At 34.1% G+C, this 17,326-nt stretch overlaps 1 protein-coding gene across 1 annotated transcript in view; it reads left to right on the top strand.

The window, feature by feature from the left end:
* Window positions 1–592: 592 nt before the first annotated feature.
* Window positions 593–17,326, top strand: part of LOC106103699 (centaurin-gamma-1A) — a 140,326-nt gene continuing 123,592 nt past the window's right edge. The window contains exon 1 of the mRNA XM_013283528.1: window positions 593–1,061. Coding sequence (XP_013138982.1) covers window positions 866–1,061 — 196 coding nt within the window. The 5' untranslated portion in view covers window positions 593–865. The remainder of the gene's footprint in view (window positions 1,062–17,326) is intronic.

Here is a 17,326-nt window from a genome sequence, read left to right as displayed (position 1 = left end):
TCCAGTTTAAATCAGTTCTGGTGATTATATCACTTATTCTGTTGTCTTGTAATCGATAATCGTCCGGTTCATATTGCGGATTTCGGACATTCCTTTCTCCTCAACAAAGGAATCCCGGCGATGTATTCAAGAAACGTAGCCCAAATAATTCCCTCAAAGCCACAATATTATCCGGATTAAATTAAAATTACTGATCGTTAACAATTTATATTTGTCGTATAGTAAAAGCAGAAAAAACAGCGAATGTTTTCCTTACTAATCAGAGGTATTCGAGTCCCAAACTCGAACTCGAATACCTTAACAATTACCGAGAGGTGTGGTATTTGTATTCAAATTTCAAGATTACCGAAAATAATATACGAACTTGATCAAATTGTAATACTCGAACTATTTTTTTTGTTTCTTTTAATAATCGCAGGAATTTTACTCAGTTAACGCGCCATCTACTTTTATAACCTTACACTGACCGCGCATTATGTTTAAAAGTGAACAGTACCGCCGCTAGATGTCAGTATGATAAAAATAGTGTGGTATTTCATTGCGTATTCATGGGACACGAACACGAGTGAAAAAGCCAGTTCGGTAATGGCCGCTGTCGGGGTGGTCTGTTCGTGCCGATTTTATTGAAGAAGAGTTCGTTGATTGTTTACTTCACTGATAATCATTTTTGTGTGTTGTTTATATTAGGTAAAAGTGTGTTGACGTACTATTGTTTATATTGAAGTTGTTTAGTGAAAGAAACGAGCGTGTTTCAAAAGTTTTCGCCGTAAAGCGATGAGCGCTTCGCTCACGCAGCGTTGAAGTGGGAATGCATCGTCCAGTGTAGTGTTATTGTTTGTGTTGTGTTGTGGTCGAGCCGGGCCTGATGTTTGGCTACAGGAGCACTATGTGCAACCGCCAACACACCCAGGCGTGTCTTAACACCTCCCTGTCGATACGACAGGAGATACAACGATTCGAGAGCGTCCATCCTTCGATATACGCGTTGTACGACCTCGTTGAGCTCGTGCCTGACCCGTTACTCGCCCAGCAGATACGCGATCACGTCGTCGCTATAGAAGGTAGGTTATTTCGTGCTCCACTAGCGGAGCGTCAGACCATGTAAGCAATGTAAGCCCATCCTTAGGTGACCACTCTCCCAGGTTTAGATAATACACACGATAAGATATAATGTTTACCCGAATAGCCTAATTTTTAGATTTGTTTATACTATACGTGTGCACATGTGCATAGCGTATTTATAATAATAGAAAGGGACAAACTGTCAATAACTTGTTATAGAATGTTAACCTTAAAAATGCACAATTAAACAGGTATATTCACGTTTTCGCTATCACCATCGCCGGGTTATTGTTACGGTGATACTAGATTACGTTAAATCGAAAATCAATATTGTTAATTTTTACAACAAAATACTTGCCCACCATTGTCGCCAGCCCAAATGTTTTAACGTGTTATAAATAAAAGGCTCAGTTTAAATACATAATTTCATTAATTAAATCCACTATGTACACTAATTTAAAACTTACTTTAAAAAGAAATTAACGAATAATTTGTTACACCGCCACAAAAAGCTGATTTGGCACTACGCACGATCTTGACATTAAGTTTTTATGGCGGCAAAACATTGTTTTTTTTTTAGTCGTCGAAGCGGCAACGGTACGACGCGCTCTGCCAAGTGCCTGGCATAATAAAAACGGTATATCTCGTAGTAAAACTTGCTATAATACTTGTGTATTGTGTAATCTGTCCTTTGTTTAAGCTAGGGCGAGTTCTAGTTTTAATTAAAACGGCGCAGTTTCTCCTATATTAAGTTGTCATAATGTCACGTTCGTGGTGACACTAATAAATTATTCCGCCACATTTTCAAATTGATTGTCACAAAAGATCTATGTTTAAGTTTTATAGTAATTATTTTTAATACTGTACACGTTGTATTATAATAATTAATTTTATGTCTAAAAGACTAAAAGACTGCCACCTGCTCTATCTATCATTTTAAAGCGTAACTAGGAACATATTTTTCTTGATCTGTGCACATTTGTGCTAATCAGTGACACACTGGCCAGTGTGACCACTTACTAATTTTTATATCGTAAATTGTGATCAAAGTTTGCGGTATGATCTAAATTCTGCAACTGTGAATGTGTTTTTTTAGAAACCTTGAAACTATAACAGAAAAAATGCGCTGCCCGTTTGGGTTCGACGAAACAATACGTATTTCCACAATATTGAATGTGACTATTATCATAGAACTCTATCTGAGTTATGTCAATATTATTCTTAGATCTCCATGGAGGATTGTTTCGTTCGTACTTATCCCTATTGTGAGGTCATCCTAATATAAACTTTGGCAAATCTCAAATTGAATTTTAAAAATTTAGATCTGAACTAAAAGTTATAAGATGCTATATTTAAGAAGTTGTAGAATGCTTTAAATTATTTTTTAATGACATTTAACAAATCTTATGTTACAAGTGAGGTGGATTTTTTTAAGGTTATTTGATAACAAACTTAATGTTTTTTTTAATGTATATCGCGAGTACGAATGTAGTAGGAATTCGTAATATAATAAACTAGCTTTCGCTCGCGACTCCGTCAGCGTAGAATAAAAAAACAAAAGTGAGTAGCCTACGTGTTCTTCCAGACTATCCTCTACATCTATACCAAATTTCATCCAAAAACTCTAACAAACATCCATCCATACATCCATCTAAACTTTCGCATTTATAATATTAGTATGATTACGAAGTTCTTAAAACAGAACATATGGATAGGAATCCACGAGGAAAACAAAATTGAAATCTGAATTTAATAGAATTTGGAAGACAAAAGAGTTAAGAAATGAATTTTGAATATTTCTCAAAAATCCTGTCCCTAGATTGACCCTGTACTTTTTAATTTTAATACTGTCTTAAAATAAAGATATAATTTAGGTCACATCTGAAGAATGTTTCCAATCCGTATTGGATATTTGCCAAATTGTCAAATAATAAATGTCAAGAACGAGGGAATTTTGTGTTTTATGGCTGAAATAATTTTAAAAGCTAAAGTTGTGATTTATTGATTTTTATAGACACGCTGGAAGTACTTTGCTTGGACAACTTTTACAGTAAAATATATTTCTATTATTATTTGTCCGAGTTTCCAACACCTCTACTAATTGCTACCTTTAGGCGCTATCTTCTCGATAATCCAAAACTCATAATACGGCCTATAGCTTTACCAGTAGAATATAATAGTCAGAGATTACGTTACACTGTCTAAATAGACTAAGGGCCTGTCCCACCATTGCTGATAGATACTCATATAGCTTAAAAATGACGTCACTGTCAGATAAGGGAACAAAATCCGATATTTCCATCATATATTTTGCTCGTTTGAATGTTATCAGATAATTTATTTGGTGGGACAGGCCATTGCCGAAGTTAAATGATGCAATTGTTAATAGGCAACCATCTTTTGTTTTTAAATGGCAGTTTCTATACATATCGTTAACTGCAGTTGAGAAAGTTGCGTTAATTATTAATATATTCATAGCTGCTGATTGACGGATCGTTTCGTGCTATACTCTCACTCGCTATCAGAATATGACGTCACACATGTTTCGAAACAAGACTATTGTTACGACGACAGACAGGTGCCGGAGGCCTAATTTTAGTCCCTTTCCCTTTCCACCCTATTCTTAACAGGAAAGGATGGGAAGGAAAAGTGGAGTTGACAGTGGAGGAGATGCATAGATAGGGGAAATGTCCTCTTTATGTGCGTCTCCTCCCCCGTCAATCAAGGGTAGGAAACGCATCTGCAATTGCGGATGTTTGTGGGCGGCGGTCGCTTTCCATTTCGGTGGATTCAGCTGGTCGCTTGAAAAAAAAAAGACTTCCTTGAGTTAAAATTATGTTTTTTTTATAACAGTTTAAATTCACAGTTAATATCGCAAGACAAGCGTAAAGATTGAAGGTGATTTTAATAAATTAAATTTATAACTCTACCCCTTACCTGAGCGTCGTAGCCGGTCGACGCTCCGCAGCTAATTGTCAGAATAACTAATTACTCATCAGATGTCGTGCAATATTAAACCCGCTCTGTGCCCGCAACTGAATTACCATCTACTTTTCGCCTAACAAATTAACTGTGACAAACTTCGAATTTCATTCATAAATTTTATGTTTCATAAATTAATTGTACATTTTATAGTTTCCTTCCTTCGCGTTCAGTACAATAATGCTTTCAGAGTGCTGTTGGGGCAGCCTCGATTCTGCAGCGCATCAGGGATGTTTGCAGAAGCGCGCGTCGATTGCTTCTATGCCACTATGCGTAAAAGATGCGCATCCCTGGTGCGCAGGGTGCGAGCCAGCCCCAACACCATTCTACATATAATTGCCAGCAGACTGGATTGTGCATATATCAATCAATGCATAAAGCTGCACGTGGCAAGCGATAATTGTACAGTTTAGAATAACATTTGGATGTATGTGTGACTAACATAGGTATTAAGTTTTTTTCTATTACTAACAAACTATGAGCAAAAAAAAAGTGTAGCTTGAAATAAAGTTTATTATTATTATTATTATATAGTAAGTTCTAGAGAGAATACGCAAATGATTTGAATATATATATAGAAAGAAATATTATTTATATAGAAAGCATTTACTAACTGGCTCAAATTAGTTATTACATAGGTTTAACTTTGTGTAGATTTTATAAGACGACTATCATATACTATATAATATCCCTTAGTGATCAATGAACGACCCTCAGTGCAGCAGTATCTTTCAATCAATATTATTTAAGTGTGAATGTTATTAGTATACCTATATCTATCTATACTATTATAATAAAGCATAAACACACACTTCTTTGTTGCCTAAGATGTCAGCAATTACAGCATGTTTTTGAATTATTCCTTCTGTAATAAAAAGCCCTACACTTACGTCATGCTTTAGACTATGAATTTTCACGTCATTAAACATAGGGGGTTAATATTTTGGATAAAAACCCTAATGTGGGAAAGAGACCATAAGTTGCTGCCAACATCAAGAATGCAAAATTTCTGTATTAAGGTAATTGATATTTTGACATTTGCAATTGATTATTTGACACATGTAAACTATAAAATAACATTTTCATAAGTTTATGCGGATGAAGTCGCAGGGAACAGCTAGTTTTTACTATAAAGCATGAAACTGTATAATGTCCTGTTAAGATTCGTTTTGATGCCATATATTTAGTAATATAAACTACATTTCACAACGACTTAAACTTGAAATTCTTATCGGTTAATAACCCCGACTCACTGACCGTGTAAAAGGGCGACGAGACGCTTACGCGCAAACACGCATCTTGTAACATGAAACGTGTTTGCGTCACTTGTATAAGATTTTATTGCAGAGATTCAATACCAGAAATCAGAAACAAAAACATGCTTCTTCTTTGTTTGCCATAGACAATCATCATCATCATCACCAGCTCACTATACGTCCCCACCGAGGGGTAGAGCTAAATTAGGGTGACTAGGCCATAGTCAACCACGTTGGCCCATTGCGGGTTGGTTGACTTTACAAATATCTTTGAATTTCTTCGCCGATTTGTGTAGGTTGAATCACGATGTTTTCCTTCACCGTAAGAACGTCGGGTAAATTATGTATATTTATGTATTGGTACATGGCGGGATTCGAACTCAAGACCTGTAGATTACAAGTCAAGTGCTTAAACCAATGAGCGACAGACGCTCAACCATAGACAATGAAAGAGATGAAAGTCGAATCTCTAGAGCTATTTTATGACGTCAGTAATTAAAACAACAAAACGAACTTTATGTTAAGTGATTACTGCTTTACAACCAAAAACATTAACTCTACATTGATGGATCGAATGAGGAACCAGGTGCCGTCGTGGACGAAAATTATTTTAATTTACTAATTGACAATCAATCTTGGCGACGAATAAAACACCAAAAAAACGCTAAAATAAAGTTGCAATAATGTATGTAATAATATACCTATATCAATAAGCAGCGCCATTGTTTGAATAAACACCTATTTGAACTTGCTAAATTATTTTCCAGGAAAGAAGAGAAAATTAATCAATAGATTCTTTCACGGAAGAAAAATAAGTCGTGAAAGCGGGAATTAAATTGGAAGCTCTTTTATATGAAATTGAAAATGCCAATCAGTTTTTTTAAAAGAAAAATGAATCTGAAAATATCGGGTTTGCATTGCGGGGCATAAGAGCGTCGGTGGCTCAGTGGTTTAAACACTTGACTTGTAATCTACAGGTCTTGGGTTCGAATCCCGCCATGTACCAATGTGATTTTCGATTTTTCATATGTACATAATTTACCTGACGTTCTTACGGTGAAGGAAAACATCGTGATGCAACCAGCACATAGCGGCGAAGAAATTCAAAGATATGTGTGAAGTCAACCAACCCGCACTTGGCCAGCGTGGTTGACTATGGCCTAGTTACCCCTTATTAGGGTAGGCTCCGAGCCCCTCGGTGGGGACGTATAGTGAGCTGGTGATGATGATGATGATGATGATTTCGGGGCAACATTACGTGTGATGTTTTATCGCAGCGAATAAATTATTGCTATGTTGTGAAAGCATCATCATCCACTTGCCCTTATCCCTTACTGAGATGGCACATGTGCTGCTCTTTCATACATCTCTATCAGTCGTTGTGAAACCATACATTAAAAAATGTGTAAGTACAAGCTATTGAAAACATATTATATTTCTCTATTCTACTTAAAATATAAACTGAATTGCCTTTGTTTTACGGTTACATTGACATCGAAAACTAACGAAGCCCCATAATATATGTAATTCTATTTATATTGGTTCAACTTTATATTTTAAATTTATGTGCATACGTGTATAAACATCCCTGTGTACTATCGATTCGTTGGCAGAGTTTGAAGGGCCGCCGGCGCTGTTGGAATGCTCTCCCCTTTTTTAATTAAATTTGACTTGCAAAAATGTGCAAAAGAAAATAATACACGAATGTACCTTGTGCAGACGGTCGATATTAAAGCGATGATTGGTTTTAAAAAAATCAAATTCAAACATTTATCGCCATCGCCTTATTATAACTAAAAACATTGAATAATATTAAACCATTACATTTTACAAAAACAACAAGATAAATAACAATAAGAAAGAGATGGATGGATTGTGTAAAAGGTGACATGATCAAAAAGGGAGTGATGACTGAGATGACGTATGATAGAGTTATGTGGAGGACAAAAACCTGTTGCGCCGACCCTACGGGAGTAGGATAAGGAGATGATGATGATGAACAAGATAAATAACACACCCACGTTCAGTTTTAATCAGCGCTTCGTCCGATCGACCGGATTATAAAGTCCACCATTTTGTCGATGTCACAAAATAAACACTTCGCTCAACTGCGTGGGAGAGTTGGACGTTTAAATACAGCTGTCGAGTTTATCAGCGATATTGTAGTTACTTAAATGACGCAAAAGTAGTATTGACCATAAAAGTCGACAAACAAAATTTTCAATTAATAGTGTTACTTTGTAGTTGTGCGATTGTCGATTGTTTCGCAGCCAATTCAACTGTTTAGTTGCACTATAAAATTCACTTACAATCAATAAGTATAATGTTAGTAAAACTAAACATTTACACCGTTACTTGTAACAAGAAAATATTGAAGTAATATACGTTACCCGTGAGCAAGGTGAGTGACCGATAACGATTCGCTTAACTGTTTACAACCGTCGACTTATAAATCAAGTAACACAATCACACTATTACTAAAGCCATTAGTTTTAATAGTAGAGCCTGCTTTAACATCTCGTGCTTTTAACGCCCGGTGCGATACCACGACAACAAAGAAGACAGCCTTGAAGTGGAAGCAATTTCGCATTTCATTTAAGGTGTGTGCGTTGGAGACCTAATACTAGTCCCTTTCCCTTACCACTCTTTTCTTAAGAAAACATAATAGGAAGGAAAAGTGGATTTGACGGTGAAGGAGACGCATAGAGGAGTAAATATCTGCAATTGTGGATGTTTATCGGCAGCGGTCGGTTCGTCATTTCGGCGGATTCGGGTGACCGCTTGCTCATTCGACAACTTATAACATATAAAAAAATAAAACCTAAAACTGTATAACGTAATTGATTTTTTTATTCACTGCATCTTAAGAACTCGTTGTATCATTTGCTTATTTTCAAATACAAGTATTGAAATATTATCTTCAACTGTTGAAAATATGTTACACAAAGTTTTATTTAAACATGAAAGAAGAATAAAAGAATTTAAGTACAGCAGTTTCTTCCAAGCGCTTCCAGCTGTTATAATGAGATGCTCGGGGAATGCTTCCGAGACGCACCTGTGTACGGGCGTATCTACGGAACATGTTTTTGGTTAGGATTTTCCGCATTCCGGTTATATTTGACTGACATACAGGATGGTAAAATTACCATTACTTTTACCATATGCGAAAAAACATTTTTTTCTAAATTAAAACGAATTGTAAAATTGTGAAGTATGATTATAAATCAACCCTAAATTGTTATAAGGGACAGTTATTCCGAATTGAAAGTTATTGTAACTAGTTACTTGTTTTTTCAAGAGAAAATCAGTGAACTTTGTTTAAAAAATGTAGTTTTCTTTATATCCTTAACAATGGTTCTAAAAGTACAGGTCGTAAATGTACAATCAAATGGTACGTAACTTTGCATTATCTATGGAAGACTTTGGTGTAATTACACAGAGTAGCTATTGTTTCCGTGTACGTTCGGCTACAGAGGGCCGCATTCAATGCATAATTGAGTCAGCCTCGCTCCTGTAGGAACACTCTGTATATGTATTGCCTGTTACGAGATTCCCCTTCTGTATTACATTTTCATGGGCTCCTACAATTTGATGAATTTCTAAGCTATTTTCGTTGATAGCATTTTTAGTTAGCAATTGTTCTGGGTGTAAATATCATACTACGATTACTTGGTGTTGGTTACATCGACTAGCAGCGCGGTGCCGCCGGCGAATGGTTTTAGTTCTAAAATGCTATTACCAAAATGTATTACTGTCATACGACCGAATAATGAAACGACATTTAAACAGTAACAGCGTCTTAAATGTCAAAACACGCTTATCTCTAAATTCCATTAAATTTTTGATATTTTTGAGATCGCGAAGCATTTTACGTTTCAGTATACGGGTATTATTTTTTTAATTCAATAAGGGCTGACAACGTATTATTGCAAATGTTAACTTTACTTTTTAAATAATCGCAAAGAGATTTACAGAATACATTTCCATAAAGAAAGCGAGCAAATGTAAAACTTTTTGATATGTTCTTGAATTTAAAAACCATGCATTTCTTTCCGGAGTGCGATTTAAATTTACATACTTTGTAAGAACGGCGCTCGGCATATGTAACATTTCTTAGTTCGTTTCAAACATTTCTTTATTCTTGTATTAAAATACATAATGTAATTTTACAGTTTATTAAAAATGCTTCTTTGTTTTATTTTACATAAAGTAATTAAAAATTAGCTTATTTTTAAATCAATATTATAGTTTAAGGTTAGTATATTTTAATCCAATAGTTAGTTTAATTACAAACCGGAAATGTTGTAGATAACAAAGTGCGGAACAAAGCAAAGCCTTTAGATTCCCTTAATCCTATTAGCGTGAACAAATAAAACGTGCAAATCCTTTGAAAGCGGTAAGAAATAAAGAATAAAGAAAATTTATTTACCTACTTATTGGAACCGTGATGAGTTTTGTAACGATGTAAATGTGTTCAGTCAATTTATTTACATCGAATGAAAGAAAATAAACTCTAAATACTGTTTATTAGAGTTTTAAATAGCACATCGCATAAAAATTTGTCAATAATATCATGGAATTTCAGCATTTTTTCTGACGTAGATTCTGTTATCCGAAATTTATTATTATTAATTTTATAGCGATGTAATTCATTATTTGCTAACATGAAACGGAGTATATTTCGCTTTAACGATTCTATCGAATTCATTCTCCTTTGAAGTTCTTTGTCTTTGTTTTTCATGTTTATTTACTCGTTCAATGCTTTAACAAACAAGACAATTCTCTTAATATCTTTTCCTTAGGCCATGTTTATCTTTAAAAAACAAAGGTAAGTAGGATTCCAAATTCACGTCCCAAAAGCACAAAAATATGAAAGTAAAAAAATATTTCTATAATTGGCCTCTTTATTAAAACTAATTACAGCTTTCGAAGTTAATAACCCTAACGTTTAAATATCAAATTTCTACCAAAAGGATGAAAACTTTTTAACTGGCAAACGTTTAGAAACTCGATCGCGGGTCGTGTTGTTTGGTAATTACAACTTCATCCCTTTTGCTCTTTTTGAAGATGTTCTCAAATAACTTCAAACTCCGAAACAATAAAAGTCAATTCTAGTTCTTGCTAAATTAAATTTTAAATTATAAATTTTAAAATTAAAGGATGCTAGTAACATGCAGCTGTGTTCGTCAGCCTACGTGTAATAAGCCTAAGCTTTATAAGGCAGTTTAATGATTTGATTAAATATTAGTAACTAGCTTTCGCCCGCGACTACGTCCGCGTGGAATTAAAAAAAAACAAAAGTGAGTAGCCTATGTGTTCTTCCAGACTATCCTCTACATCAATACCAAATTTAATCGAAATCCGTATAGCCGTTTAGGCTACAAACTCTAACAAACATCCATCCATCCATCTAAACTTACGCATTTATAATATTAGTAAGATTAGTAACTGATTGTCTTATACTAAAACGAAATAGTCTTAAATAGCCACGTTTAAGCTACAATTGAAATTTTAACGTCCGTCAGATTGTAAGCGAAACGAAGTGTTTAAAATGCGTTTAGTATTCGATCGTTAGTTTTACATGGAAATTACTTTTTACTGGAAGTACCTAAGCGGATCTCCTGAGCTCCTCTACGGATATATCTCATATATCCTGGATGTTGAGAGCTCACAAATTAAGGACGCAATGTTACATTGCTTAAACAAAAAGAATTTTAACAGGAGTCTTCTAGAAAATTCGGCTACGAATTATCTGCTGTTTTCTAAAGTTGGATGATTGTTTTGGTATCCTGTGTCCTATGACATAAAGACAATTGTTAACGGAGTATATTTACAAACACGTGGATGGTACGATGTTGTGTGTTTACTCTATTGTTTGGAGAACCGGAAGAAGTAATGTTAGTAAATATGTAGTTACGGCCAATATTTATTTGTTTACTAGCTTTCGCCTGCGACTCCGTCTGCTTGGAATTAAATAAAAATAGCCTATGTGTTCTTTCAGACTATCCTCTATATCTATACTAAGTTTAGGCTACAAACTCTAACATCCATTTATCTAAACTTTCACATTTATGTTATCAGTATGATTTATTAACAAACACTGAAGTTATATTCTAGTAATTAAAGTCGTTCAAAACATTAATAAAGCTTAATAGATATAGATAAAAAATCTCATTAAACATAAACGAATGCACAAAGTAGTATAAAGAAGAAATGAGATAAAAAAACTAAAACCAGGATTTTCCTTAATCCTTTTAAGACGTGAAAAAAGGAATCATTAAAAGGCAATGAAAACAGCAGGGAATTTGCTCGGGTTTTGTCGGGAGCTGTAGACGTGCCTACGTTGAATTGGAAATAAATTACACCGAAGAAAGTGGAAATCTTTTCATATACCGACCTGCTACGTTAAAGCTATGAATATTTATATTGTCACGAAAGTTGAATGTTTGTATATTTTTTATTTTAATTTCAATCATAAAACGAACGACAAATAACCAAACTAAGAATAAATATGACAACGGCTTTTTTTATAATATAAGGTGGCAAACGAGCAAGCGGCCACCTGAATCTACCGAAATGGAAAGCGACCGCTGCCTATAGACATCCGCAATTGCAGATGCGCTGCCTACCCTTGATTGACGGAGGAGGAGACGCACATAAAGAGAAAATTTTCCCTTCCTATGCGCCGTCAAATCCACTTTTCCTTGGCATTTTTTCCTCTCAAGAAAAGGGTGGAAAGGGAAAGGGACAAAAATTAGGCCCCCGGCACCACACTCAGCAGACGAAACGCGGAATTTCTTCCACTTCACGCCTGTCTTCTGTGTGGTATTACAGTATTACACCAGGCGAGCCGGCCCATTCGTGCGAAGATGTTAAAGCGGGCTTAAGTGATAAGGTTGCGCTTAAACTCCAAGTTTCAAAAAAATCCATTTAAATGTTGATGTTTGTATGATTGTAAGGAAAGCGTACCAATCGAAATATTTAAAACTACCTTTAATATTTGCTCTTAAATCCCGTACAGTGTTAAGAATGTCGCTTTGTTTACTCCAATTAATAATTTGATAATATCTTCACTTTAAACATAATATTTATTGTTTTAATAAAAATGCTATAGTCACTATTGTTATGTTTTTTTCGTTAACTCCTTCATTAACCTAATTTGAATGTGAAAAGTTTTTTTTTATTTAAACAGGTTCATTCAATTAAATATTTAATCTAATTTTGTTTTTTTGTACTTAATTTTTATTCCTTAATCTCGAAAATTAAAATACGAGACCAAAGTACTACCGCAATTTACATAAAATTATTTTGAGAGGTTAAAATTTGCATTCTTTGTTGTTTTATAAAGAAAGCATTACCTCCGGAAGCTTTTGAGGGCAACATTTCGCTAACTTGATGCCATAAATTGGGATTAAGTGAAATATTTTTGACTTTTTAAATCGATTATTTGAATTGAGGGTCTTTTGTATTTTGGGGAAAAAGGGTCAAGAAGGTCCAATTTAAATTAATCGTTTGAGTTTTTTGTTATCTAATAATTAACATCTTTTGTCATAAGACATTATAGTAATAATCGGATTTAAAATATCATTAGTTAAAATATAAATTTTCTACTTCAATTTTTTAATACCTGCTCAACAAAGATACTGTCTTACTCATTCTTCTCAATAAAAACGAAATTATATGTTTGTTTGCTATTACAGAGTTATTTCTCTTCCATTTGAAAGCAAGAACTATATTTGTATTTGAATAGTAAATGGATAATATACTTAGGCAGATGGATAGATGTTTGTAACATGTCAATACAGCGTAACGTATCACTATAAAATTTAGTATAGACTATACAAATAACAAAAAGCTACGTATCCCTCGGGAACTGGACATTTCTCGGGGATTTCTCCATGTGTACTCCAGACTTTGTTTTATATCTGTGCCGAAATTCAATAAGATATGTTGAACCGTTGCAGAATGATCGAGTAAACATTAAAAAACTAAATTAACGAATCCCACGGGAACCGTAACTACTCCCGGGATAAAAAGTAGCCTGTGTGTTATTCCAGACTGCTCTAAACCTGTGCCAAATTTCATGGAGATTCGTTCAGCCGTTTAGGCTACAAACGCTAACAAACATCCATCAATCCATCGTAACTTTCGCATTTATAATATTTATGTGATGTAGAGCATAATCTGGAAGACGCAAGCAACTTAGCAAGTTTTATTTTAATCTAGGACGAAGTCATGCCTTAACTACAGGATGTGTTAATTTAGATTCAGCTTGTTAAGATTTTTTTGTTTTGTTATTTTTCTTTGTGTTATAGTTGCGAACATGCATTGGTACTAGGTTCATTATATTATTCCCAAATGTTTATTTCGCTGCATTTATATTGCACGCCAGAAGGGATACTTATTGTTGTTACTTTGTAAGATATTTGTATAAACGTTTGTATAAATTAATTACAATAGATAAATAAAATAAAACTAGTTGAACATAGGTTATTCATGTCGATCTAGTATAGAGTCAGACTATAGCAAGCTCTCGGTTACGTCGTTTGCTGCATGATTGATGTAGAGCGCTCGTCGAATGTATTTTCAGAGGTTTACTCCGTCAATTGACTTGAATCTATACAAGTCTAAACCGCACGAAACTATGTATTTGGTCCTGCTATAAATTACAAATCAGTATAAAAACAATGATGTCATTTAATTGCTCTAGTTTATTTTATTAACTACGCTAGCAGTTACTTGAGAAAAACGGAAGATTTTCCTGTAATAAAATTGCTATAATAAATAACATTTGTGTATTTCTACAACTCTACAATATTTTAACGAAATAAATCCAAAAAAACACAAAGAGTAAAATATTTAAACGGAAACCCGTTTAGTAAAACATCATTCGAAACTGTTTTTATTCACTCGTCTATCCCAAGTAGTAAAAAAAACAAAAGTGTAATGAGAAACGAACGAGGCGATCGCTAGCGAATTGCTGAGAACGTGTTGTGAATTTTGAGTTTGAAGAAATACCTTAAAGTGGTTTGTACTTTGTTAAATGACATGTCAGCTTCTTATATCCTGGTATGATATAAATTACATAGAATTGTAAATATAGCTTTGAATATTTTTTTTTATTCAGATGATTTTGAAAGAAAATTCTCAGTATAATGACTTAGTTATCCAAAGATACTTTACAATGTAAAGACTAGAAGACCTTTCAAGTATGTACTCTTAAGCGCCGATAGGGCACCTGTAAGTTCAAAGCGTTTGTGCGTGTTCCCGCTAACGATGACCACTTACCATCGAGTAACTTGTTGCTTACCCTAATATAAAACTTATTCGCGGTACATTATGCTTAATATAAAAATAGTAAATGAAATAAGCGTATATTCATGTATTTTATTCCGCAAGCCACCTGAGACCTACAATACTTTATCATAATAAACTCCGTGAAGTATGCTTGCGAGGGTAATGTAGAGTGTGCTTGGAGTATTTTGCGGGTATAAGTGCGGAACACAGCTCGGCCACTCGAGTAGTTTTCTGTCACAATTTCGCAAATATATCATCTGAAGGCCAAATGCTGAAACGACATAAATAGGTAACAACTTATAGTATAAGGCCATGTTTAAATTTCACTAAAGTTTTAATTTCAAACACCATTATTAAACAAAATCGTGTTTTAGTTCATTTTTTTTGTAAAATAATTTTTCACTGTTAAATGGCTTCCAATAATTCGTACTCGGACGCGGTAAGTACAATAATCTTCTTAAAGATAAGTGGCGTATATAATTATATCTACTTAAAGCCTTACGAATGTATGTTATTGAAAAACCCACCACCTGTTGGGCAGGAGTACTTTGTACTCCGATATTACAATAAAAAAAATTAATAACCAAAATACACTTCTAACTATGACGATCTATGATGGTACAACCTTATATGCTATAAACAGTTACAAGTAATAGACATATTTAATAAATACCGTAGAAATACATTACATTTTAGTTAGAAAATTCACTACTAGCTTTTATCAGCGAATTACTCTTAGTTCGCGCGGAATGAAAAAACAATTTCTGCTACTAAATATACCCTATGTTAGTTACGTGGTAGCTTTCTTATGACAAAATACTTTGTAAATCTGTACAGTAATTTTATATTTAATTCATTACATACAAAAATCAAATGTTTTCTGTTTATAACATTAGTATAGGTAAGAAAGTAACAAAGTACAATACGGTAAATAAATAATAACTGAAAATTTACAACATACATAGTGCATGTGAAAACCCTATCTCGCAAAGCGACGCGGCTCCGGGAATGAAGTTTCGAATCGAATCTCCACAACGACATATTGTGTCGTAACTGCAACGAAATGATGCTCTCTGAAAAGAAAATCACATTCATTACTCCATTGTATGCTCTACATCAAAGATAAAAATGACCTGTATTTTACGAACAAATCTTTATTATGTACCAGCTTTCGCCTGCGACTTCTTACGCGCGGTATAAAAAAACAAAAGTAAGTAACCTATGTGTTCTTCCAGACTATCCTCTACGTCTATACCAAATTTCATAGAGATCCGTACAGCCATTTAGGCTACAAAGTTACAAACATCCATCCATCTAAATTTTCGCATTTACAATATTAGTAAGATAAAATTATGTTTGAGAAAAATATCGTTAATAAAATATTTGTAATGAAAATACTTTATTGTACTCCGATTATAAAATTCTGTTTCCACTGAGCATCTATCTCCGATCAATCACTTAGCGCAAAATATGTCTAACAATATGACTTGTTAAAACCAAAAGGTCATTAACACTCGTTAAAATCCCTTTGAAGGCTATGTTTTGCGGTTTATCTGCATTGGTATTGAATATTTAACACATATAGTATTTTACTGCTACAATACTGATTTGCTAAATGGTTGGTCGTTAAGCGGCTCTCAGTCAGGTATTATGTGAAACCGCTGTGTTGCTGAAATAACTGCTAACATACTAAGCTTGTACTATGTAAATTAGTAGATTAAAATCATTTGCATGTTCGGCCTTAGTATTTTATGATTTTGTTGTTATTGTCTTTTCATTTTTGCACTTATATGAAATGTAAGCGACCTAAAATAGTCTGGAAGAACACATAGGCTACTCACTTGTGTTTTTTTTAACTTCCACGCAGACTAAGTCGCGAACAGCTAGTAATTTATATAGATTTAAAATTACAATAACTTACGAGTACATTGAAATGATTGGCCAAATAATAAAAGGCAAGAATTCCATACAGAAATCACGTAGAATTTAAATTCGACTTCAATTATTTTATCTGAATCAAAAGCAATTTCGCATAATCTGATCACGATGCCAAAAGAGCGGCTAAACGTTCGATATTAAAAATGGCGGCATTTTTATGTTCTCGTGAAACCTTACCCTGGGTTCTCGTACCACTCAATTACGCGTTAAATGTAACTCGCGAGCGCCGAAATGCAAGGTAGGGGACGTTCCCCTCATACGTTTATACGGTCCAGAGGGAAATTTTATGATCTTGAATGCGCCAAGAATATATTAAATGTTTCTTTTAGAGGTACTTAAGATCGCTGTCAGATGTAAATAAATTGCATAGAAACGAAAATAGTGCATTACTAAATTTAGAGGCCGTAAGAACAAAATTGACGTGATAGAAAAAAAATTAGATAAAATAATTACACTACAAGGCTTTATAATATTCTTCATGTAAAAGCTGAAAATTAAAGTTCGCTATAGATGCTCAGTTTAAACTGAAACGACGTACAGTCTTACGCATTAACTGAACAGTCGATGTGTACAATTAAAATTGACAATTTGAACTTACTTAAAAAAAAAATAGTTCTTCGGATGATTACCAAGTTTCAAATATGAAAAATTAAAATGAAATGGACTTTATTTCGACAAAGAGGAGTCACTCATAAAATAGCTTCCGTCATCTGTTGTGCCCATCGGGGGCAGTTCTCGGCCCTGGTTTGGTCGATCCTGCAAATTAGCTGCGCGCTACAAGCAGGATTGCT

Source organism: Papilio polytes, unplaced genomic scaffold, assembly GCF_000836215.1.
Source record: "Papilio polytes unplaced genomic scaffold, Ppol_1.0 DF823731.1, whole genome shotgun sequence".
Taxonomy (NCBI): Eukaryota; Metazoa; Arthropoda; class Insecta; order Lepidoptera; family Papilionidae; genus Papilio; species Papilio polytes.
The sequence above is the reverse complement of the archived record's forward strand: the minus strand, read 5'-3'. Positions and strand labels throughout refer to the sequence as shown.